The 25,775-nt window shown below is 47.0% G+C and overlaps 2 protein-coding genes across 3 annotated transcripts in view; both read right to left on the bottom strand.

The window, feature by feature from the left end:
- LOC144772267 (histo-blood group ABO system transferase-like) overlaps nucleotides 1-16,899 on the bottom strand; it is a 134,573-nt gene extending 117,674 nt beyond the window's left edge. The window contains exon 1 of the mRNA XM_078656499.1: nucleotides 16,814-16,899. Within this exon, the coding sequence (XP_078512625.1) occupies nucleotides 16,814-16,899 (86 nt within the window). The remainder of the gene's footprint in view (nucleotides 1-16,813) is intronic.
- LOC144772264 (uncharacterized) overlaps nucleotides 1-25,775 on the bottom strand; it is a 1,157,681-nt gene that overhangs the window by 869,807 nt on the left and 262,099 nt on the right. The window lies entirely within an intron of this gene.

The raw sequence follows: 25,775 nt of genomic DNA, 5'->3' as shown, positions 1-25,775 counted from the left end.
GACTTATCCAGTGCCCTGGATGGCGTAAACAGCCACTCGCCAAAGGTAGGAGGCACGGCATTAAGCAACCTTTTATATGCCGATGATCTGGCTTTATTTAGCCTCACTAGGGTAGGGCTGCAAAGGCTTCTTGACATACTACTACAATACACAATTAATAATCAATTAGAAGTTAACCTGAAAAAGACCCAGGTTGTTGTATTTGGGAAAAAGCGATATGCCGGTGGAGGATGGTCTTTTAACAACAATAGCCTCGCCATCGGCAATTCGTACAAATACCTGGGGGTCCACTTGGACCACAGAGGCAACCTCATAAAGCAGTGCAAAGAGATTGCTATTAAAGCAACAACGCTTGCGGTGTCATTAACTAAGCTTGCAAAAAATCTCTCGGGCCCCACCCTGTCCCCTCTCTTGGAAGTCCTGAAAGCGAAAGTTGGCCCTACTCTGTCTTATGGCATAGGGATTTTTAATGGGAAATTAAACACAGCTTTGAATCGACATACGATAAAGATTTATAAAAAGGTTTTCCAGTTGCCACACTCTGCATCCCCCCCACAGATCAGACTAGAGTTGGGGTTACTGAACTACGACGTTTCCTGTATAGGGGTATTTCTTAATCTTTGTCATAAATTACGACAATCAAACTCAGGTACATTAGAGGCTCTAGTTTGGCAAGAAATAATGGAGAAAAACCCGGGAGGAACTTTTGGCCGACTTTTTAAGAATTACATCGAACAAATTTCAGCAGATGGCCTTTGGGCCCTTAATCCTAGTCAGTCTGCATTTAAACTTGCAATTAAAAAAACCATAAGATCTTTATCACTCATTACAGACAAAGCACTGTTCTCAAAACGAAGCCACGCGTGGGCAGTCATTCATTCTTATAATCAGCTAGCCCCCTCCGCTTATTTTTCTAGTCCCTTTTCATTGTACCTAAAACGCTGCTTTATAAGCATTAGAATGGGTGATTGGCGATTTTTGCAAAACCTTCCCACCTGGCGTCGCGCGGAAGAGGACACTACCTGCAGAGGGTGCGGCAAAGCAGCAGAAACGCTACTCCATGTGGTCTGCATCTGCCCCGCCTTCGACCTCCAACGCAGGCTTAAGCTGAGGGGAGAATGGAATCGACTGGGGGTCCGGACCTGTAGGCAAGCTATTATTGCTGCATTGAGCCCGGATAACACTGACCTAAATATAAGACTGACAAACCTGATTCAGAATGCTTATCGTAATTTTAAACAAAAAAGTCTTGCTACTGCTTTATCCTCATCCGTTTTAATCTAATCAATGCCTTTTAAACAAGAAAAAAAATAAAAAAATAAAAAAAATAAATAAAAAACCTCAACCTATCAGGCAGCCAGCGCAGAGAACACTTTAAACAACAGGTTGAGAGAACGGGTCATTTTAAGTATGCACTTACTGTTTGGGAAGCGGTTTTAATAATTGATTGTTTGCATTGTTTTACTATGTATGAATAATATAAATCTGCAATTCTCTTTTAAAGATATTTGTTTTATATCTAAATAAAGACCATTTATACCTTGAGTGGTACAGGTCATATAATATCACAAGTAACGTTAGCTGCAAGCATTCCACTCATCAAGCGAGTTAAGTCAATTTTCAATTGATTTGCAATTATAAATCCACTTGTATTCCAAGCGATTCAAGGTAGTTTGATGGTTGCCACTCCTCACATTCGGTACTATATTGTCTATCACCTGCCTAGTAATGTCATTTTCAGAATGTCCATGTTCCAAAAAGTGTTCCACCATGGGTGCTGTAAGTACATTGCATCTGATCCTGCTTTTGTGTTGGGATATCCGGGTCTTGACTTGTTGCGTTGTATGGCCAATGTAGCGAAGTTTGCATGGGCACTCGATACAGTAAATCACATTTTTTGAGTCACATTTGGTGAATGACTTTAAAAGGTGCATACAGCTACCATATTTGGAGCAATGTTGGTTAAACCTGGAGCGCTCTTCAGCGGGTGCGTGCGTAGCACCAACCAAAGGTCAATTAATTATTTTAAACCAAAAATTGTACGCCGCACTCAGGAACTGTTGAATGTACTCGTTTATTTAGCAAACTCCACAGCAAATCAATCTGTCACACCGACGCGTTTCGGGCTCGCGCCCTTTCTCACAGTTACCATATTCGAATACTTTTGTGTTCTTTGTGAAATCGCATGCCATGCAGTGGTTACACTTATAGTGCCCCAATATCGGTGGTAATTTGAGGTATGTATGAAGGGAACTATCCTTTTGTGTTGGTGTGAATGCCGTCACTAGGTGATCCTTTATGTTGCGTCCGCGCCTAAACGAGAAGAGTGGTGTCCCTGTTGAGAGTTCTGGAGGATCTAAAACGGACCGGTGTTTCTTGACTAGTTTAGTAAGTTTGTTACTCAGTGTGCTAAATGTTGTGACACAAGTGATTCTGGAGAGTGGTGTTTTTCTCTAGTTTGGAGCAAGTACTCCCGATGTGAGTACCACGCTCTCTTCATGGCACGTTTGACCAGTTTCCTGGGGTAGCCTCTGTTTGTCAGCTTTTTGCAAAGGATCTCTGCCTCTTGAAAATATTCTTCCTTGAACTTGCAATTGCGCCTGATTGTGGGAAATTGGCCATAGGGTAGGCCGTCCCTGAGAGCCCTAGGGTGTGCACTGTGGAATTCAAGTAAAGTGTTTCTCTCCGTGGGCTTTCTGAAAAGGGTGGTGTACAGTTGGCCCTCTAGGCATTTAATAGTGACGTCCAGGTAATCTACCTGGTGTGAGTTGTAATTGAATGTTTTTAGTATTAACTCTGTTTTATTGAGCAGCAAAGCAAAACATTGCAATGAGTACAGCCACCTGCACCCGCGTGTGCACATAGCGGGCAAAGGCGATTCAGTAGCGTGAACACTGCCAGGAAGTGCCTCCATCGAGCACGTTAACACAGCAAGCCGCCTACAACCCAATCGGGCCGGCCGCGTCTTAAATGCTAAGAGGCAGGTGCAGGTGGTATCAATTGTGAAGCATGAGTAACAAAGGAAGGAAGAAAGAAGAACAAACAAACCCCAGCCTCCCACCCTCCACCCCCCACCCCCTCCGTGTCCACGGAGGAAAGATAAAGGCTAACAATCTTCTCCCCTCTAAGAGGGTCCTCAGGCAGCAGCGTCATCTGTGGTCTTGCGTTTGCGCGACTGCTTCTTAGGGTCTGGGAGCGGGGTGTCTGCAAGGCGCAGCAATCGCAGGTAGCGGGGGCAACTCAGTTCTCTGAATTCTCTGGTCAGCAGGGTCAAGAATGGCCGCCACAGCTCAGCAAATTCCTCCCCCCTCCCTGCCCTCGCCAATGACAATTTCTCCATCCCCAGGATCGCCCAGAGCCGGTGCAACCATCCCAGTTGTGAAGGAGGCTGAACAGCTCTCCAATGCGCTACTATGTTTTGTACAGCTGCCCCCAGTGCAATTGCAATAAGCCTCCCTCTCCTGGATTCAAGGGGGTACATCAGGGCGTTGGGAAGGCCCAGCAGGACGTAAGCCGGAAACCTGGGTAGTTGCGTGTCTAGATGTGCGTCTATCAGATCTATGATCGATTCCCAATAGGCCTGTAGGCGGTCACAGCTCCAAAGTAGGTGTTGCAGCGTGCCAAGCTCCCCGCACCCCCTCCAGCAGCGGTCGCTAACCCGGGAGTCCCACTGGTGCAGTCGTGCAGGTGTGTGGTACCAATAGGTGGCTACTTTGGTCATGGTTTCTGTAAGGCCCATGTGATAGGCAGAGTGTCTGGCCCTGTGGTAGACCCCCTCCCATTCCTTGCGTGTAAGTTGTCTCCCCAGGTCCCTCTCCCATCTGGCCCTGCCTGCGTTATATGTGTAGATGTTAGTGAGGAGTAAGTGTTGGTACAGATCAGAGATTAGTCTCTTGTCAGAGGTGCGTGTTAATAGCCATTTCTCGTATGGGGTAAGGAAGCGTTGTGCTCCGGGTCTGACCAACGGCTGTAACACCCAGTGGCGGACTTGCAGGTAGGGTAGGCGATCCGATTCCGGTACGCCGTAGTCTTCTTTCACTTTCTGAAAGGGAAGAATGCCAGTAAGGTCAAACATATGTCCCACATTCCTGCATGGTGTCCGGCCTCGTCCGCGACCCTGCCTCAATAAGGTGAAGGACCTGTCTGGTGTTGTCGCTGGTCTGCCGTTGTGGAATGAAGCCAGCTTGGTCGGGCTCCACCAGTTGCTGCATGTACGGCGCCAGCCGACCTGCAATGATGCCGGTGTACAGCTTCAGGTCGATGTTGAGCAGGGAGATCGGCCGATAGGAGCTACAACGGGTAGGATCTCGCCCGGGTTTGGGAATCACCAATATTGCCGCTTCCAGAAGATCTGAGGGTATGGCACCCGGTTGATCGAAGGTGTTAAAGAGATCTCTCAGTAGTGGGGCCACTTGTGGGCAGAAGGTCTTATAGAAGGCCGCTGTGCAGCCATCCGGGCCTGGTGATTTCCCAATCTTGAGACGCGAGATCGCCAAGATCACCTCCTCTAGGCCTATGGGCCGGTCTAGGAATGTTGCCTTTGCTGCATTCAGGGACGGGAGGGCGGCCCCATGAAGGTAGTCCTGGCCAGACTGTAAATCGAGGCGGTCTGCCGAATAAAGTTCAGCATAGTAGTCACCAAAGGCTGCGGCGATGGCTGCGTCCTCCGTGATGGGAGTGCCGTGGCTGGACTGGAGAGTTTGAATATGTCTCTTCTGACGCTGCTCCCGCAGTCTACTCGCCAGCAGTTTCCCGCAGTGATCCCCGCCTGTGTAGTATGCGTGTCTGAGGCGTATCGCGGCAAACTCGGCCACATCTTGGTCCAGTGAAGCTAACATCTTCCGTTCCGTACACAGCTGTCGCCACGCCCGGGCTGCCCCAGTGCGCTGGTGCATCTGCTCCAGCTCCGCCACACGCTGCGCGAGTTCGGACCTTTTCTGCGCGCGCTCTCTATTATTAGCCGTGGCTATAGAGATAAATTCTCCACGAAGGACCGCCTTGAGAGCCGCCCATTGTGTGGCTTTGGAGGTGTCATCGTTAGCATTGTGAGTGAGGAACTGAGCGAGTGCCACCTTAATACGTTCTAACGTGGTTGGGTTCTGCAGGGGGCCATCGCGCAGACGCCAGTGCCGTTGCGGTCCGGGCGTGGTTGGAATAAGAAAGGACGACACCACCGGGGAGTGATCGGAGAGGGAGGCCGGGAGGATCTCTACCTCTCGCGTCCGATGCACCAACTGGGAGGAGCACAAGAGGTAGTCGAGTCTCGCGTATGTTTTGTGTGCCGCGGAATAGTAGTGTACGCCGTGGCCCGTGGGTAGACGTGTCTCCACAGGTCGGTGAGATCCAACTCCGAAAGGTGTGTGTGTCCTGCCGCCGACAGAGCCCCCACCTGTCCAGACCTGTGGGCGGAGCGGTCTGCAGTGTTGTGAAAAACAAGGTTAAGGTCGCCCCCGAGCAGTAAGTGTGGGCGTGTGGTGGTAGTGGCATCTTCCAGGGCCGCATGTAAAAAATGCTCTTGGCCCGCATATATGGTACCCACTAACAATGTCTGACCCGCGAATTGGAAGCAGTGGACCAGCAACCTACCCTTGACCTCAGCTTCTTTCTGCAGGACCCGCCCCTGAAAGGATTTGTCTACTAAGATTGCCACCCCGGCTACCTTTCTAGATGTAGATGAGAAGAACTGCCAGGGAAATGCTCGGGACTTGAGTCTGTGCTGGTCTTTGGGCAGCAAGTGTGTTTCCTGTAGGAGGCATATGTCCGCCTTTGAGCGTTCTAGGAGGGAGAGGACCGTTTTGCGCTTGATGGGGTTAATGAGCCCTCGCACATTAAGCGTAGGAACCGTTAAAGGGCGCGACATTCTAAGAGATTAATAGGGTCGGCTGCGCGGTGTACTGGATCCACCATAGGGGAGTATGCCGCAGCGACTCCAGCTTACTACCGTATGCTCGAATTAACTAAGGACACAAAAAAGGAAACTTAAAACTGCGTGGACATGGAAGAACCCCCCCTCCCCTTCTAACTGTCTCCCCCCTCCCAAACTTCCCTCGACCCCAAGCCCAACCCCACCAAACAACCCAAATAACAACCCACCAAAAACAAAATAGTCCTGGACCAGTCACAAGGTCGTGGAGGCCCATCGGTCAGATCAGTAGTGGGTAACGTGGCCTTGGCAACCAATAACGTCTAGTGCCAGGAAGGGAATATGGCGGTGTCAGCCCAGCAGCTCCCCAGCCCGTCCCCCCTCCCGTGTGGAGGCAGTGCAGTATGTCCACCCCGAACCTCAGCAGTTCATTCAGCACTTGACGTGTCCTTCACCACCTCCTGGATGGCTGCTGCTCGCTCATGGGCCACTGTCGCGGGGTCGGGTTTGAGGCCTTTTTTAGGAGGGCGACGTCATCTCAATTGCTGCCATCCAGCGGCCTGCGAGCGCGTGGGTCCCTCTCGCAGGCATTGGGATGATTGTTCCCCAGGCACGGCCTCCTCCTCTAGCTCAATATCAAGCAGGGCGCAGGCATCTCGCAGTGAGCGCATCTGGTGCAGGGTTCCCTGCCACTTGAAGATAAGCCGGAATGGGTGTCCCCAGGAGTACGGTATCTCCTTGGTCTGGAGGAAGGACGTGACCGGGCGGAAGGACCTCCGTTTTTGGAGCGTGATGGCAGAGAGGTCTTGAAATAATGCGACGGCGTGGCCCCGGAATTGCAGCAGCTGTTTCAGGCGCGCCTCACGTAGGATGCGTTCCTTCAAGAGAAAGTCCGGGAGAAACGCCAGAATGTCTGGAGGGTGTGCTGCGGTTCGCCGCGCCGGTCCCACTCTGTGGGCACGGTCAATACGGACCTCAAAGTCCGCCGGTTCTCCAAGAATCTCCTGGAAGAGGTCTTGTAAATAGCAGGCTACACTGTTCCCCTCGGCATTTAATGGAACGCCCCGCACGCGGACGTTGTTCCTCTGAGAACGGTTCTCCAGGTCCTCCGCGTGTGCCTGAAGGTCCACTTGCTGTTCCCGGAGTTGGAGCACCTCCTGTCGCAGGAATTCAACCTCTTCGCTGCGTGCCAGATCTGCAGATTCCACCGTCGCCACCCTCTCTCCCAGGCCATCCACATCTCTGCGTAGTTCGCATTGCTCCCCGGCTAGTTCTTGCTTCAGGGTCATAAAATCGTCGCGTAGAGTGTTGAATAGGGACTCCAGGAATGCCCTTGTGATAGGAGCACCCCCGTCATCTTGCCCCGGTGCATCCGACGGGCCAGCGGGCGAAGGAGGCGTGCGTGTCTTGTCCCCCTTCATAGCGGTCTTAGCCAGCATGTCAGGGATCGTGCGGCCAGCTCTGCGATTGGTATTTGCTAAAGTCTCAAACTTCCCGATGGCGCAGGGTGCGCGAAAGGACCCCTGTCAGGGCACGTCAAATAGTCTGGAGGCCAATCAGGGTGGGGGGGCGACTAAATGCGTGGGCTCCCCCGCGCAATCCGCCTCCCCGAGGCGGGAAGCAGGTACAGCAAGCAGTAGGTGGTCCCGGCAAGGCGGCTGGGTGGCTAGACGAGGGGGCGCCCCTGTAGGTTCAATACCCGCGGGGCCCGCTGGATGAGGGGGCGGGCCGGGCCCGGCAGCTGCTCCGGTCAGCGAGTCAGTGCAGGCCCCCTAGAGTGTCGTGGAGGCCCAACCGGGCTATTCCTCACAGGTGGGTCACAGCAGAGGCGTGCTCAGTCTGTGTGCCAGGGAAGGTGGGTACACTGGCTCCCCCCCTCGTGGGCCCCCCCGAAGACGCGACTGCTCACCGTGTGTTCCGGGGGTCACAGCCGATCCCTGAGGCTGCCACAGATCTCCTCGTCGGCCGCCAGCCCCTCAGCAGCCCGGGTAGGTGCGGTGCGCGGCACCACAGGGTGCCAGTCAGGTCCTGCTCCGCCGGCAGCTTCTCAGCTGAGCCACATCCGCTCTAGGCCGCTCAGCCGGGGTCTCGGTTCTGGCGAAGGGCCTTACACAACCGGGGTGGCCACTCCGCCCAGTCCGTGGGTTGATTCAGGCTCCCAGCTGCAGCACACCCGAGGTTGGGGCGAAACGAGTTGCTGGGCTCCCTCGTGCAGGGCCTCAGTCTCTTCTAGGGCGCCAGGGACTCCCTCGGGCCGCTCCGGCTAGGCCCGAGACCGGGGCCTCGATTTCCGCGACCAGCTGTGTCGCGAGTGCTCGTCTCCGCCGTTGTTTCCAGTGGCTGCAACCGCCGGTCAGCAGGGCTCCGCATGCGCCCCGGGGCAGGGCGGTCTCCGGTCGCCGCCACTCGTCCACACTTTTGCAGCCGGCGTTTACCAGGGCCTCACCGGCTGATCACCGCTAGCCCCCTCTCACCGCGCGGCGGGAAGGCAGCGCAGCTCCGGTAGGGCTCGGCGTTGTCCCCGGCAGGGCAGCCCAGCCGATCGGAGCTCGTCGAGTGTGCCAGTGGTGCTCCCCTCCGTGATTGTAGGAGGGTGGAGGAGCTCAGAGGGGTAGAGGGTGATTTTAAGGGGCTAATAAGGGTTCAGGGCCGAGGAGCCTCTCGGTCTCACGCCTGGTTAGGTCGCCATCTTGGCCACGCCCCCTGAATGTTTTTAAATCACTTCCTTTAGCCAGCTAATCAACACACACTAAAGTATGTTCAACTTCTTTGGCTATCGCGATAACCTCTGCTAAAGTTGGAACGTCCTTATGCAAATTTTGTGTATCACTTTGTCTTGTGTGAAAGGAATCAGACACTCCCGAAAGTATGTTGGAAATGTTGGGAAATTGCCCTCTCTCGAGGGTCAGCGCAATTGTTTTTGCCTTCCTCCCCCTCTTTTTCAGAGTTTTTTTGTTGGCTTTAGGGCTCTGGGCTCCTTAACACTACTGACCAGTGCTAAAGGGCATATACTCTCTCCTCTCTCCTCTAAACATGGTATAATTAGTTTATACCTGTTTGGCATATTTGATTTACTTGTAAGTCCCTTGAAAAGTGGTATCCCATATACCCAGGGTCTGAAAGGTAAATGCTACTAGTGGCCCTGAACACTGATTGTGCCACCCACAGAAGTAGCCTAGCTAACCTGTCTTAGGCCTGCCACCTCAGGGCAGGTGTGCGCAGTTTACTGCCACTTTGACTTGGAATTTAAAACTACTCGCCACACTCGAAACTCCCCTTTTATCACACACATGTCACTCCTAAGATAGGCCCTAGGTATCCCTAAGGGCAGGGTGCGGTGTAAATGTAAGGTGGGACATGTACTGGCATGTTTTGAGTGTCCTGATAGGGACAAACAACCTATTTCATTTTAAACTACTGCGAGGCCTACTCCACTCATAGGTTAGCGTTGGGTATTCCTTAACCCCTTCCAGGCTGATGACGAGCTCAGCTCGTCATGAGCGTAACCTGCCGTGCGCTCATGACGAGCTGAGCTCGTCATGTAACGCGGTATTTTTAAAATTACCGCGCACAGCGGGAAAAGCCGCCGCAGCGATGCGGTTAATACACTTTTAAACTGTAAATCCTAATCACAGAAGAGTAGCTTTTTCATGTTTCATATGTTTGTCATGGTAATGACAAATCCTCCTTACTGGTAATGTTGGATTTGGCATTGCTATTTTTGAAATGCCACTTTTAGAAAGTGGACATTTCTCTGTGCTTATAACTCTGTGTGCTTGACAGTCTGTCTCCAATATATGTCTGGTGTGAGTGACAGCTATACTTTGTACATTCCCTCTCGCAGCCACGACACAAGAAGGATAGGTGTGTCTGAGTACCCATCTACAACCACCTGCGTTTTGAAGTCCGGGCCTGGGCAGGATGGAAGGGATGTGTCCTGTCCCATTACAAAAGACCGATTGCACCCTACAGATAGCATGGCAGGCCGGACTGGGTTGAAAGGGAAACTTGTTCACTTCAGACTGCTGCTTTGAAGTCACCCCATTTCAAAGGCAATTTTGGGTAAAAGTACTAGGTCTCTGACCCCATCAAATCAGACACTACTGGACGTGTAACTGAAGCTCTGCCAGAAGAACTGCTGTGCATATTAAAGGACTCAACTGGACTGGTGGTCTGGAAGGCCTGCTTTTCTCTGTGTTGCCCTGCTGGCTGATGCTCTCTGAATCTGCTGAAGTAGAGCTGGACTCTGTCTTCACTCCACGTGTTTTCCAAAGGCTTGTTGGCTTAACAGCAGTTGCTTGAGACCACGGATAGAAACGTTTCTACACCTCCTCCTGTGCCTGGCTTACTGGAAGTGGCCCATATGCTTGAAAAACGTTTTTCAATGCATCATGCAGGTGCGTGTAGCAGAACTGGCACATCAATCTGGTTGTTGGGATAAAATCAGTGCATATCATTAGAACAAGCACTTTGTCTCCAAGGATCGGCACGTTGCACATCAAACCACTGCCACTGCAGCTGGGTGAGATCGACGTATCCCCTCGACAGCGTGGCGGAATCCGGCGCATCACTTAAAGCCTCTCGACTCCAGCACCTGTCTTCAGAACTGATACATCGCCTTCACTGTGTGGAGAAGATCAATGCATCCTACACTTGCGGTCTAGACATTGACGCATTTCATTGTTTGCAACCAGGAAAGGTACTTTGTTCACTGGGGCCTGCATGGGTCCTGTAGCCAGCCAGGCTCCTCATTACTCGGCCCAAACTTTAACTTTGCCCCAATCCAGTGTGACCTAAAAGAACTTTTTTAGCACTACTTGCTTCTAAGCACTTTACACTTTTAAAAATCAATATCTCAACTTCTATACATTTGAGTTTTGTCGCTTTGGTCTTGTTTTGTTCCGAATATAATAATCTATTTATCTAAACCTGCTTGGAGACCTTTTATGGTGTATTAATTGTGTTACTGTGTGTATGTGTGTGTTTCACACATACTTTACACATTGCCTCTTTAGATAAGTCTGACTTCTCTGTGCCAAGCTACCAGTAGGTGAGCACAGGCAGTCTTTTAGTGTGTGCCTAGCTTACTCTGACTGGAGTGGCATTTGCTGCCTGGCCTGAGTGTATACCTCGGCTAACCAGGAATCCCATTGCTCACAGTGAACAATGCAAACAGTGACTATTCTTTACAGTTACCACGACCCTGCAGTGATAAGGCCCGAACAGCTATTTTCATTGTGACAAGCCTATTTGTTCTATTTAAAATCAGAGTACAAATAAAATACTTGCATCTCATAACAAACTAGAAAAAATAAATAATGGTTTTGGTGAGCTATTAGCACTCCAATTCAATGCGGCATTACTTTCATTCTCCACTCTCCACACAACGCCAGCCATCAGAGCCAAATTCTGATGTGGGTGAAGACTGCATCTATTTTGGCATTGCCCTGGCACATGCCATTTTTGAACTGTTTGCGGTAAAGCAAACAGAAACTACTAAAATAGTCAGTAGGAGTGCCAGCTGGAACTTTTACTCCATTAGTTAGGGAGTGCCCTGGAGTCACCCCACCCAATAGCTGGTGCCGGGCATAGATGTGGCAACCCAAGGCGCCTCCTCGGAAATCTTTCTGGACCTGTGGAAGAACATAAAAGGACTGGGCCTGCTGTCTGTCATGTGATATGACCGTGAAAGACTCAGCCCACTCCTTTTTGTACCAGGCCAAATAAGTGGATTGCAGTAACCAGTTGGCTGACCTCCTGTCCGGCTAGATGAACCCAACAACGCTGCAAGAGGCCCTTATCTGAAAAAAACACCTGGTCAGTGGCCAATGGAACATGGCTGGTCTTTGCTGGTGCTCTCTGTCTGACACCCTGAGATACTCTATGATGGTATTTAGAGACTTTTTCAACCATAAAACACCTATAGCTCCAGAGTTTCAGTGGTACTAACTAGCTTCATGTTTCCAACTTTTGGTTTCATGGCAGCAGCTGCAATTTCAGCTTTGTCCCACATGAAGAGGGGTATTTCATCAGGTAAATGACAAAGTCCCCTTTTGGACTGGAAGATTTTTTCTTTACTTTTCTATGTCCAGACTCCAGTTGGACAAATCTACTGGGTGTACTTGGTTCACCACCGCTGTCTGCCTCACATCACACCTGGGTCCCGGTTTACCTCAGTTTTTAACTGCCATTGGCGGCTTAAGCTTTTTGGTGCTATTTCCCCTTAAATCTTTAACACCATATATCACTGGTTCTACTTATTGGATTGTTTTGTGTTTTTGGTGTTTTTTTATTCATTAAATGTAACTCTACTTTTCTAAAATGGACTAGGATTTTTATTGAGTGGAGTTCTTAACTGTTTTGGTACTTCTAAATATTTTACACATTTTCATTAAGTTAAGCATGTCCGCTCTGTGCCGTAACTACCAGGGGTTGAGCTCAGGTTTAAAATACTGAAAACTTTAACTGGACCTAAGTGGAGAGAGACTTTATTACTTGAGGTACACACCAATCCACCCCAACTAATCAACCACTTTCTCACATTTTTCAACTATATCTATATTTTCAAATATAGGATATTTAAATTGTTGTTTGCCATTGCACATTATTGTCTGCAATGCTCGAGAGGCCACGCCTAAGCTTAATTTTTCATATCAATCTTTAACAGTAGGCCATGGTTTCATCATTATTGGAACGATACACTTATCCAGTCATGTGCCGTACCTCGCATAGGTTCACTTTAATGTACGCAGCCAAAACCATTGACCTGGGAAGTTACTAGACAACATATATGTCCCATCATTCACCCTAAAGTCTCTCTATAAATACCTGCTCTGTGCATTTGGATCATCAAGGAAAACTAGTGTCGCCCTCTATGAACCATGAACCAGATGAAAATATTCAATACAAATCAATATATAGCCAACAATACTTCCATCTTCTCAGACGTGTTGGTTAGAGCTATGGGGAGGCAGAAAAATGTTCTTCCATTGATTATCATGAGCAATGATATACGCAATATAGTAGTTAGTTTTGAACAGGAGCTCTGTATGAGACTGGGATGGTGTATACTAACCCTGGGCAAAGCACTACGCTACACCCGCGTAGTTTGCGCAGCTTTGCACTACACAAACTGCACATAGCACAGTGCAAACATGCGTAGCGTAGTGCAGCGGTCATTTTTTGCTTGCTGGCGGTCTTCAATGTCAAGTTGGTGACCGCGAGCAAGCAAAATGACATCCTCGCAAGACTTTTTCCTTGTTTGCCTTCGCGAGCATGGAAAATAAACCTCCCAGCGAGATTCTGAACGCGGGGAGGTCAGGTTTCTCATAGAGGAAGGGAGATCCTCTCTTCCTGTGGCACACCAGATGCGGCCATCTTTGCGGAGGTTGGCGGTCCAGTTGTTGGACAGGACCCTGCACAGATCTCTATTTAGTGCACAGATGGTAATGACGTGCAGCGGACGCGTGCAGCGGGCGCACCGATGGCACACCAAAGGTGCGCCAAAGGTAAGCCCGTCTTTGCCCGTCCGTGCACGGGCCGGGCACAGGGCCAGAAACGATGTCAGTTCAGCTAAAATGAGGACTTTTAGCAGGAAGGAGCTGCTATCACTGCAGTCTGGCTCTCACTGCTGTAGGCATCAATTGGATGTTGTATTATGGGAGGGACTGGTGAGTTGTTTGAGATGCCAGAAAACCTTCCTGTGGTCACAAATCGGTGCCTTTACAGCGGGAAAAAATGTTCTTAAGGGGGGGTTAATTAACTCTAGATCACTGTCCAAACATGCACTACATATTTATGATTTATTAACTGAAGAAAATGTAGACTGTCTTTTTGTAACAGAAACGTGGCTCAAATCATGGTGTACTCCCGACATAGTGCATGCTATGCCACCAGGATACTGTATACAAAGGGCGGACAGAGAAAAACAACGGGGGGAGGATTGGCCATTATTTACAGGGACTCAATTAATTGTACGGTGGTTGAACTACAAGATCTTAAGGAGGCCGAAGGGATGGGCTTTCTCATCAAGATCAATGACACCTTCACATTTGCTGGTGCCTTAATCTATTGCTCCCCGGGCTCATGTAAGGGCTTCCTTGAGAGTATTGGGGAGGCTTTGAGCACCCTGGCACTCAGGTTCTCCAACTTTACAATACTTGGGGATGTTAACATACATCTTGATTCTTCCACAGATGTGTCTGCAATTTCTTTTAGGGACACCATGGATGTGTTGGGGCTAACTATTCTCACCACACAGCCCACTCATGAGGCAGGCCACACTATTGATTGTATTGCTACTAATTTAACTGCTCTCAAGGCCAACGAACCCAGGGTCCAGACTTGGACAGATCATGTGCTGCTACCCTTCACTATATCATTAGAAGGGACTAAGAAATGCAAGAAACTGGGAAAAATTAACCAGGTTAGACAAGAGGAATGGAAAGCCGCTTTGGGCCATCCGGAATTGGCCAAACTGGCTAGGGATTGTGGGCCCCACTTGAGAGGACACCCGGATGTGGATAACAACACCTTTAGGGAATGGATGTCTGAACTTAAAAGTAAGGCAGGTCCCATGAGAAGTAGAAATAGATCAGGCCATAAGAGACAATCCGCCCCGTGGTTCGACCAATCGCTTAAAGCGAAACAAGGGGAGGTGCGCAGAGCTGAGCGTAGATGGCGGAAAAACTACCACGATGAGGAGCGAGGTAAATACACATCATTTAGGAGCGCATACCATATAATGATCAAACAAGCGAAAGGGAATTTTTTTACAGCAGCAATAGAATTGGCTAGGAACAAACAAAAAGCCATTTTTAAGATCGTTGACTGCTTCAATAAGCCTAAAATATTAGTGCAGGAAATCCTTCGCAGATTACTTCGAGGAAAAAATACAGGGCATTACGAAGGACTTTGCAGTTCCGGTGCCAGAATCAGAAGAAGGGAGCCAGAAGGGGAGTCAAGCGATGGATCAGCTAGTGGCTTTCCGCCCAATTAGCATGGAGGAGACACATGGGGCAATATTGGCGACTAAATCTGGGTCTCCATTTGACCCTTGCCCCATTTCGCTCCTACACCGGATTGTTAAAGTAGCTAATCCTGTGATAAATGAAATCGTTAATGCCTCACTGGCCACTGCTAATATTCCTGTTGAATGGAAATTAGCGGCAGTTAAACCACTGCAAAAAAAACAAATGCCCGATCCTACCACGCTGTCCAACCTTCGGCCAATTTCATTGCTCCCCCTACTGTGTAAAATCACAGAATCTTTTGCTAATCAACAGATTACCAAGTTTCTGGAGGACAGTGAGGCTTGGCACTCGAACCAATCTGGTTTCAGAGCACAGCACTCCACTGAGTCAGCGCTCCTATTTACCACCGATACCATCCGTATGGCGCTGGACCAGGGTAAGAAGGCCGTCCTGATATTATTAGACCTGTCGGCGGACTTTGACACGGTCATCTTGATTGACCGGCTAATAACATCTGGCTAATAACATCTGGCATTACTGGGACAGTCCTAGAATGGATTAAGAACTTTCTGAGTGGTAGGAGACAAGTGGTTACTTTGGGCGAATTTTGCTCCAAGGAGAAACCACTTACTAAGGGAGTACTGCAAGGGTCCAGTCTGAGCCCGACATTGTTTAATGTCTATACTACCCCTCTGATTAGGCTGATATCATCATTTGGCATGGATGCGGTGGCATATGCCGATGATACACAACTGATCCTAGTCCTTGATAAAGACACTCAGGACTGGGAAGCCAATCTCAAACGTTGCCTGACGGCTACCTTTGACTGGATAAGGAGAAACCACCTGAAATGTAATACGGGAAAGACTGAGATCATACCGATGGGCCCGAAAAACGACTTTGTCCCCAGACTATGGTGGCCGGAGAAGGCAGAAATTCCGCCTCACACTACAGACTCTGCTCGTAATTTGGGGATTAACTTTGATTCTGACTTGTCCTTCAAGCAACAGGCATTGAAGGTAGTGGGGACATGTTTTGGTATCATCAGGGGATTAAGGAAGTTTTTTGATCTTTTGCCGCTGGAGGCTAGAAAAACGGTAACAGTCGCCCTTGTGACATCAAGGATAGATTACTGTAATAGCCTCTATGCTGGTACTAACAAAGTGGTTACCCATAAACTCCAGATGGTGCAGCATGCAGCAGCCAGATTGGTGCTGAAATGGCCGAAGAGATCATCTGCAACTGCTGCACTAAAAACCCTGCACTGGCTACCCATAATTAAAAGGGTCCTTTTTAAAATACTGGTCATCACCTTTAGAGCTGTTCACTCCTCAGGTCCCAAGTACCTAAGAAAAAAGTGAATTAGGTATTATCCAGCCCGTACCTTGCGTTCCTCAAATGCTAATCTGCTGTCTGTTCCAATTTTCAGACTTAGCACGAGAGGGGGTAAATCTTTACCAGTTCTAGGGTCAAAAGCCTGGAATACTCTCCGCCTTACCTTCGGGCATTGGAGAGTGAAATTGATTTCAGGAAAGAACTTAAAACTTGGATCTTTAAGCTACAGGACACCATAGCTAGGACTTTAGTGTGAAGGCAGGATTAGTTAACATTAGCAGCCGGACGATTTTACATCACTGGTCATTCTGTTGGCGCCTAGATACTCCTTGGAGCGATAGTAGCGCGGTAGAAAAAAAACCTTACATTACATTACATATATGCTGATCCAACCTGTGAGAGCACAACATAGTTCTACCAAGACACATCAGTATATCTATTGTGCACAAAAATGGCAGGAAATGCTGGAGCACAGGGTGTGCCTTTCCTCTAATCCCCTTACTGTATTTGAGGAAGAGGTCCTTGCCGAGTAGGGTAACAAATTTTCTTGTTGGATCTTGGAGTCGCGGAACACCTGGACACTGTGGAGTGTGGCAGAGTTTAAGCCTAACAGAAAATCAATGTACTACTAAGAATAACATACTTGCAGATGAAGAAGGCGGCAGCAGCTAGAACAAGTGAGCGGAAGATTAAAATATCCAGAAGATATATGTCAGCGTCCCAGACCATGGTGCTCCTAGAGAAGAGGAGAAGAAGGGAAGACCAGTAAACATCAATCCAAGCATTTACACATGAAGCAGCTAAGGGGAGTCTAACTCTGATGGCTGTAAATAACTTCACATTTCAGATTGTGGCCGTTTCAAAAGGCAAACTGAAGGCGCAGTTACACTGCAAATGCATGACACTGCCTCTCACACTGCCACTCACACTGCCACTCACACATTGTGGTTGCTGTAAAAATATTGACCTTTTGGGATTTTGCCACAACTTGACTAAGACCATTAAGGAGGCGACATCAAGTAAATTATTTCATTTGCTGTACTTCAGAAAGACTTTGCAAAAAAAACCTGGTTGAGTCCCTAAGGACGGAGTTTATGCACGGGTATGGTCGTGGACGAGAGCAACACGCCCAACCGGGCATGCTACACAATTATCTTCGAGTCCACCTAGACGAACCTTGCCCCATTGTGGTTTTTGGCCACCCGATGTGTGACCTCAACTTACGACCATACCCGTGCATAAACTCCGTCCTTAGCGACTTAACCTTCGGTTCGATGAGGCATTGTGGTCAATTCCAGGCAAATCATTTCTTTTAGTCCTGATGATGATCCCTTCTATTTTATGAGCTTGGGATCGAAACGTCGTCGACATACTAAATAGTGCCACTGTCCTCCATTGTGTATGATTAACGTGGTTACTATGTTCATTAGCTTGCCTCATTGTATGCTAAGTTCAAGCTTTCAATGCTCAAGTTTTTGCCTGTGATCTCTTTTTTGTTGTATGCTTAATGTTTGCTAGTTCTTTCGTCTCTTTTATCGGGTGCAGGATTGCGTCCCGTTGTATCGTCGTTCCTTTCATTGTCAAAATTTATTTTCATTTGCATATTAAAATTTCTTGCCCGGCTGGGCATCAAAACTTTTTATTACCCATCAAGGTCTATATTGTATTTCTTCTTTATACTTGCTCCCTAAGGACCATTGTTCTATATAATAACTCTTTGTACTAGTGTCATATGTTAAATCCAGTGCAGGCTTCAGGGCAGTGCGACCGGTGCGGCCGCACCGGGCCCTGACCTGTGAAGGGATCGCTGACCTCAAGGGGTACGCTGTGTTTAGCAATGACTTATGATTGGAGAGATGAGGGGTACTTTTTCCGCGTGGTAGTGCCAGCGGCGGCCGCCACAGGTACGCGCGATGAGACGGGATAGGGCGTGGCAGCGAAGGAAGCCGACAGACAACGAAATAGGTATTTCTTATTTATTTAATTATACCTATTCGATCGTCTGTCGAGTTCCCTGCCCCGTCTGCCTCACCGCGTTATCCTGTGCCAGCCGCCACTAGGTAGTGAGAGAATCCAAGAAAGAGGTCATGGGGGTGAGGGCACAAAAAAGGATTGTCGCAGCAGGCATTGGTAAATGTTATTAATTATAGAACCTCAGAACAGATCTTTAACACTTTATGTGCTGAAAGTTCCTTCCAAAACCCCAACATCTCCACCCGCTGCCAATACTGCTGAGTTTTTTTTAAACAATTGGGACAGTCTGCATTGAAACGTTCCTAACTTTATTTCCACATGTGATATCCAGGCCAAATTATCGTAATTTTTCTCTCATACTAGGGACAGTAAAAATACCTGGGGTTGTGATATTACTTTAGTGTAAGCTTGAGAAAATAAAATATGGGAATAAAATGTTTTTTGTTAAAAACCAGAAATAAGTTTCATGCGATAACACCATAATTCCAACAAAATATTTTTATACTAGTATTGTTGTGTTCTCAAAATTCTAAAACAGCCAGAGTAAAAACATTTTCCATCCTTTTTTTCTGTCTTCAAGTTTGGTCCTTATTTTCTTTTTTGCAGACTCTGTCTACTTGCAGTTTGCAGGGGGGGGGGAGCATTCCAAGAAACACATGCATTTTTGAAAATCCTGATCTCAGAAGGGGTCAATCTGTAGATTGACGCAGTCTTCCCAAAGAACGCAATTGGTCTGTTCACAAGACAGTGCATGTAAATGGAAACAAATGGAAATGGAAACGTGTGTAATTTGTTGCACTGAAAGTGGAAGAAGATTGCTGTAGAAAAAGACGGAATCGTTATTGCGTGCAGCCCCCCCTCCCCCCGCCTTCCTGTCTGGTTGTGCTGACTGTAGGAAGCTGCTTACTATGAATCTGCTAAGTGATGTTAAGGTGTGTCTGCTTTCAGGACAGAAGTCCTAAAAAAAAGAAGTGGGGGGACGCTGTCACCGGAAGTGACGTCACGCCAGGAAGTGACGTCACGAAAGGTGGCTTGCACCATCAGGCTCATTGCCTCTCCGCGCTCACCCCTTAGAGGTCCAGCTGTTTGGCAGGGGGGACGGTGTCCACCCGGTAAAATAAGTGGGGGGACGCCGTCCACCCGGGTGGTACCCCGACTCGAGCCTTGTCTGCTTTCTTCCAGAATATGACCTGTGCATTGGTTTTCCCTTAACTGGCTATTTGACAGTAAGGCCACAGTAGATAGCATGGAGCTTCCACCAGTGGAATGGAAGTGCACTGCAGTGTGTGTTTACACCACTCACAAATATAACACAAATATAAGGGTCAGAGCTCACCACCATTCTCTGGCTGGACTACACTGAAGTGTTACTTAGCAAGGAAAAGTCACTTTGCCAGGTGGGAAAACCTATTTTTATTTATTAGTTACTTGACCACTAAAGTGTGCCTTGTATTCCCAGAGGGCTGGAGGCCTCATTTATGAAAAGTGACGCATCGCTGCGTGAAAACAGCGATGGGTCACTTTTCATTGCGCCCTCCTTGCGACACCAATGATGCGTCATATTTACCGTATTTAGCATCATGTCGCAAGGAGTTACAGATACGTCCGTATTTCTGACGTATCTGTATGGCGCAAAAGTGACGCATTGCTGGAGTGTGTCACAAAAGTGACGCAACTCCAGCAATGTGTCCTTTCACATGGGGCAAGCCCCATGTGAAAGGGCCTGCGTCAGTCTCACGCCTGCTGTGAGGCAGGCGTAAGAAAATTGACGCATTTGCGCCGTAGAAGTGGGGCATTTAAATCTTATAGATTTCAGTGCGTCACTTCTATGACCCTTTCTTGCGTCAGAACGCCCCCCCCCCGGCATACATTATACCTGGCGCAGGTATAATGTAGCGCAGGGGTTTACAAAGTGACGCATCTGAGTAGATGCGTCACTTTGTAAATATGGTGCAAAAAGGCACATTTTTTACGCTGCTGGTGCGTCACAAAAAGTGCTGCACCGGCGGCGTAAAAGTGACGCACGGCCTCATAAATGAGGCCCTGGGTGTTTAGTATGCTTGAGTGATAAAGTTGTTTTACGAATCTATAATATTAGTTGAAAAGTAACTTTGTGAAAGTGTACTTTGTGCTGCATGAGGGCAGGCTGTTTCAGAACAGTTTTGCTCACAGCCCTGTTCCAGAAACTGAATACACACCTCTGGCTGACTGTTAACTACCCTCCTCGGAGAAGACAATGGCTTGGCCTCCGGCCGCAGTACGGCAGTTGTGATTTTAAGAATGGCCGCCTGCTAGGGATGAGCCATCTTGGAAGGTGATGGGCACAGCTGGCAAAACGAAGTTCAGCTTTTTTAATTTGAATTGGAAATTCCACATGAACCTATCAGGAAAAACCCTGGGCAAGTAACTCCGCCCCCGTAGAGGAGTTTACAGAGTTTTGCCTACTCCGCGTTCTGTTGCGATCGCGGAGCTTAGGCAAAACTCCAACTCCGTGGAGGAGCGGAGTCAGCCGACCCCTCCACCCTCCCAAAGTACTTATAGAGATGTACAACTTAGGGGTTATCTAAGAAGAAGGATGACATGGAAGGAGAGCGGCCATTGGGAGGAGGAGGCGTACACGGCAGGTAAGTACCTTTTTTTAAACATTATAATTACTTTGGGAGAGGGGAGAGAGCAGAGTTCTACGGAGCTGTTTTCCAACACGGTGGAACTCCGCTTAGAGGCACTCCGCCTGCTCTGCCTGGGTTTACTCAGGAACTGAACCCCTGATTTCCCAGGGCATCCTTGTCTTTGTGGTTCCATCCCCAGCAACAGGAAAAAAGCCGTTTGTGGTGCCTAGAAGGCTGCCTTAAGATCAGAGAGCTGTAGAGATGAACAGCACAAACTCTCCAGGTCCTGCTGGAAATCTGACATTTAGGGCCATATGTATCAAGCAAAATTGCATTCGCAAATGTCGAAATTCGCAGAATTTATCGTTTGCAAATGCAATTTTGCCAAATGGTATGTATTAAGTCAAAATAAGGAATCACAAAATTTGATAATCGTTATTTTGCGACTGCATGTAAGGAATCGCACATTTTGCGATTCCTTAAATGCAATGTAAGACGCACCAAAAAAGTGAAATTTGGCCTTAAGGAATGGCAAATTACTACCAACTTCAAGTTGGTGGTAATTTGCGGTTTCTTTGAAAAAGCACTTTTTTGCATTTTTCAAAGTGCAACATGCCCTTAGGGCATGTATGTGAGCCACATGTGCACCCATGCTTATTTCAGGGGTGCAACAAGGTGTCCTTTTGACACCCCTGCACCCTTGAAATTGCATTCTCAATTTGCGATTCGCTAATTGCTAATCGCAAATTGAGAATGTCTTCCCAGTCATTCCTATGGGCCTCTAGGAACCACATTTCGATTCCCATCAAGCTGCACAGCCATTATTTCAAAACGAATCCAATGAAATAAATCCATAAAACTCTTATTTCACAATTTTATCCTTTCATGTTTATCCTTTTTACTCATTTAATTTTACTCATTTCTGTTACGCTTCATTATTCTTCAAAAAAGCACAAGAAATTTTGAAGATTAATGAAGCGTAACAGAAATGAGTGAAATGAATTGAACAAAACAACGGAGTAAAAAGGATACAATTGTGGAATAAGGGAAGAGTTTTATGGATTTAATTAATTGGATTCGTTTTGAAAATTTCCCATATGCATAGGTATTATGTAGCATACGTGACAAAACGGTAGTGGTGGTTTAATGGTAGCACATCATTCTTAAGTAGTAATACCTAAACTATAGTATAGGTGCCCCTCGAGGTCAAGAACAAAACACCCCACCACCACAGGCGTCAACTCACTGTGGTTCAATTGAACCCAGTGTAAATGTTAAGCAACAAGATAAACCTCTGCACTCCAATTCGTTAAAAAATGAATTCATGGATAATTATCCTATTCGTTGCAACCCTCAGGTCAGACAATGCACAATTGTGTAGCTTGCTATTCCATTTAATGTATAAAATACACACATTAGATAATAACATTGATTCAAAGATAAATGGTACAATTTTCAAAGTTGGAGGGCATAATACAGTGTACCCCCTGTTGAATCAGCAGCCAACACGTGTTTCGTTACAACAGTAACTTTTTCAAGGCTGCAAATAATATCAGAAAGTGATATATCAAACTTACAAAAGGAGAAAAAGGAAATCCGGATTACTGGAAACAGGAAAAATTAAGAAAATAGGAAGTTGTCTACCGTTTCAATTCATAGTGCTGTATGAAAAGAGGATTAAATAGTTAAAGAAAAGAGGTAGACCCAAAATACCATATAACAAGAGTGACTCTGATCGAGATCCGAGATGCTCAGAAAGCGAATTAAGTGAACAATATTTCACTTAGGTTGGAGGGCTGTATAGACTTTTATTTGGATATTAACAAGATGAAAATGTTTGTAAATTGACCCACTGGGGCTCAATTGTGTTGAGTGGTTAACCAGCATATAATAGCTATACAGAATCAAGCGAAAATTTGAACTATGTCAAAATGTGTTTATTGCACAGTTACTTAAAACCATTTGCAATGTATCACACTTTAAGCGCCAGGACGCCGCTCGGTAACAGCGCGCTTTATAAATGGTATAAAGAAATAAATAAATAAATAAATAAATAAGAACATGAGGATGATTAAATGACAGTTATAACTCTTTTCTTGCTGTAGCAAAACATAAAACAGTATAAAAATTAGGTGATTAATTAATTTAAAAAACATTATCGCTGAGTTGTCACTTTTTATGTACATATCGAGTGTATTTTTGTGCAATTTTCTGATTCATTAGCTTTGTCCAGTCTGGAGCGAACTTCCTGCATGTATCTTCCAATTCTAGCCAGATCAGTTGTTAGTGTGCAATCGAATATAGCTGTAACTGCCTCTATTGTAGTTCGAACACCTTTGCGTAGCCATACGGGTTTTAATAGCTTTATCTGGGATTGTAAGAGCCCCTTACAACCGCACATTAGATGTAGCAGAGATTCTGTTTTGAAGTCGCATATTCTGCATCGTTTTTTATTTTCCAAGGTTTTCCAACTCGGGTTTAGCTCTTTTATGTTTTATATAGCCCACTGGATGTTTTTTAGGGCCTTTCTCCCAATTGCTTGATCAAGATAAGGCTGGAGTTTGTATTCCTTGTAGGTTACTATCACTCCAGATTGGCCTCTTCCTTCTTCAAGATTTCTTAAGTCGATTTCTCTTGACAATCAATAGCAATGTTTGTTTATTGCATTTTTGATAATCAGATAGGTTATGCCTCCCTGGCTCCAGTTTTGAATTGCCAAGCCTAAAACTCCTACTGTTTTCTGCAGATAAGCTTGCCATGGGTTGGTTAGGCCATCATAGATGGGTTTTAACCTGCTCTTCAAACTCCCGTCTGGCGCATTAATGACAGAATAATAATATTTTGCATGAACGCGTAGGCATTCTTTGCTCTGCTGCACCAGGCCAAATTCTAGGCAAATCCCGCTGTTGCGTGTGTATTTTGGTAATTTGAAAATACGTTTGTACCCCCTACACTGTGCTTTATCCATCATTGTGCTCATTTTCCCTGGGAAAGCCTGCTGGGCGTATCCCGCAACTGCCCTTATTTTGACTTGTACTACCTTTCTAATTGGAATGGTGGTGGGGCTCTCTAATTTTTCCTGTAGCTTGCACAAAGCGTATATTGTTACTTCAACCTTAGATTCCATTTTGTGTACGTGCATGTTAGCTTTTCCTGAGTTGCTCAACCAGCACCCAAGGTAGTTGTAGAACTTTGATACAGTTAGTGTCTCCTTTCCCAGGTGCCATTTTAGGAATGTTTTTCTTTTACACTTACTGAAGATAAGAACTTTGGTCTTTTCTGAATTTATCTTTAATTCATTGCTCAAATTGTAGGCATTTAGGTCACTGAGGGCCTTTTGTAAGCCTATTTGTGTATGATCCATCACAACAAGCTCATCAGCATATTGTAAGATTTGAATTTTGCTGACACCTATTTTCGGGACTGCTAGGTTTGCACTTTGTATCATCTTACCCAGGTCCGCAGTATATAAATTAAAAAGTGTTGGGGCGAGTACACAGCCCTGTTTTAAGCCCCTATTTGTAAAACACTTTTTTGTTGTGATGTTATTTGCCAGTTTGACTCTGCTCCAAGTGTTACTATATAGTGAAATAATTGCATTAAGTAGGCCAGAAGGAATTTGCCAATTGTGCAATGTGGAACAAAGCTTTTCACATGGCACTCCTTCTGCTTCCACTTGCCGCATCAGGGGTGTACATATCGCACCACGGTAGCTCTTCCATGCCCCCCAGATCTTCCCCCATCTCTCCGGGCAACCCCTGGCCACATATACTGCCCTCTCCCTAAAGATGCTTCTGGCGTTTGTGATGTCAGTGCCGGTGCAGAGACTGGGGTTAGCATCATCAGACGCAGTGCGGAAAGCAGCATTGGATGTTGCACCGGGGGAGGAGTCGGTAGTCGTGTGCCTCTCGTTTGTCAGTGTGATCTCCTCGTCTCCCCTGAACTCTATAATCAGCTGTGCTTTCGGTTGTCTCTGCAGTCCTGTCTGTCTATTTCTTCATGCTGTACCTCATTTACCTTACCCTCAGGGCACAAGTCCTAAAAAACAGAAGGGGGGACTAACCTAATTAGGCAGTATGCAAGGGAGATCACGGCACGTGACATCACAGCACGCAACATCATAGCGTGCAACATCACAGCGCGCAACATCACAGCGCGCAACATCATAGCGTGCAACATCACTGCACGCAACATCATAGCGTGCAACATCACTGCATGCAACATCATAGCGTGCAACATCACTGCGCGCAATATCAAGGCGCGCAACATCATGGCACACAACATCAAGGCGCAAGACATCACACATGGCATCACAGGAGTTGACATCATAGGAAGGGGCATCACAAACCACGGCTTTACAGGAAATGACATCACTAGAAGTGACATCAGACCTTAAGCCATCACATATATGTTTGGCAGGTCTATCGCGAGTACATTTGAGCAAATTTCAAGTATACATGCAAACCCTCCTGATTTAGGCAGAGGATTCACACTTTTGTACGCTACACATAAAACAATGTTGCCTTTTGTCAGCGTAAAGCTTTTTTTTACCCAAGGATTGAACAAACTAACTCTACCGCCCTACTCAACCAGGCATAATATTCCATATGCAGCACATTTCCATGTAGATGAAAAATGCTTTACCTGCATGCACTCGTCATAGGTGAAACCGCTCTCCTATGCAAAGTATTCTTACTCAGCCTTACCCACCTGCACTCATTTCAGGAGAGTGGGGCTCATTTTTTACCAACAGACCATGATGCAAAGCAAGGGGAAAGACAGAAAGGAAAGATAGGAGAGAGATAAGAAAACAATAATGAATGCAGAAAAGGGGATGAAAAAAGAGCCTGCAAAAATATGCAATTATAGGGTAGTGACAGAAAAAGGTTATTGCAACCTTGGCATTCAGCAACAGGACCCTAAGAAAAAGTTAGCGTATTTTGCTTTCCCAAAGCCATGCAAAAACTATTTTACGAGGCTCTTTCCTCCCTGTATGTCTGCTGCACGAGTTTCCCAAAAAGT

This window comes from Lissotriton helveticus, chromosome 8 (genome assembly GCF_964261635.1).
Source record: "Lissotriton helveticus chromosome 8, aLisHel1.1, whole genome shotgun sequence".
In the NCBI taxonomy this organism is placed as follows: domain Eukaryota; kingdom Metazoa; phylum Chordata; class Amphibia; order Caudata; family Salamandridae; genus Lissotriton; species Lissotriton helveticus.
Note: the sequence above shows the minus strand (reverse complement) of the source record. Positions and strands in the feature narration are given on the sequence as shown.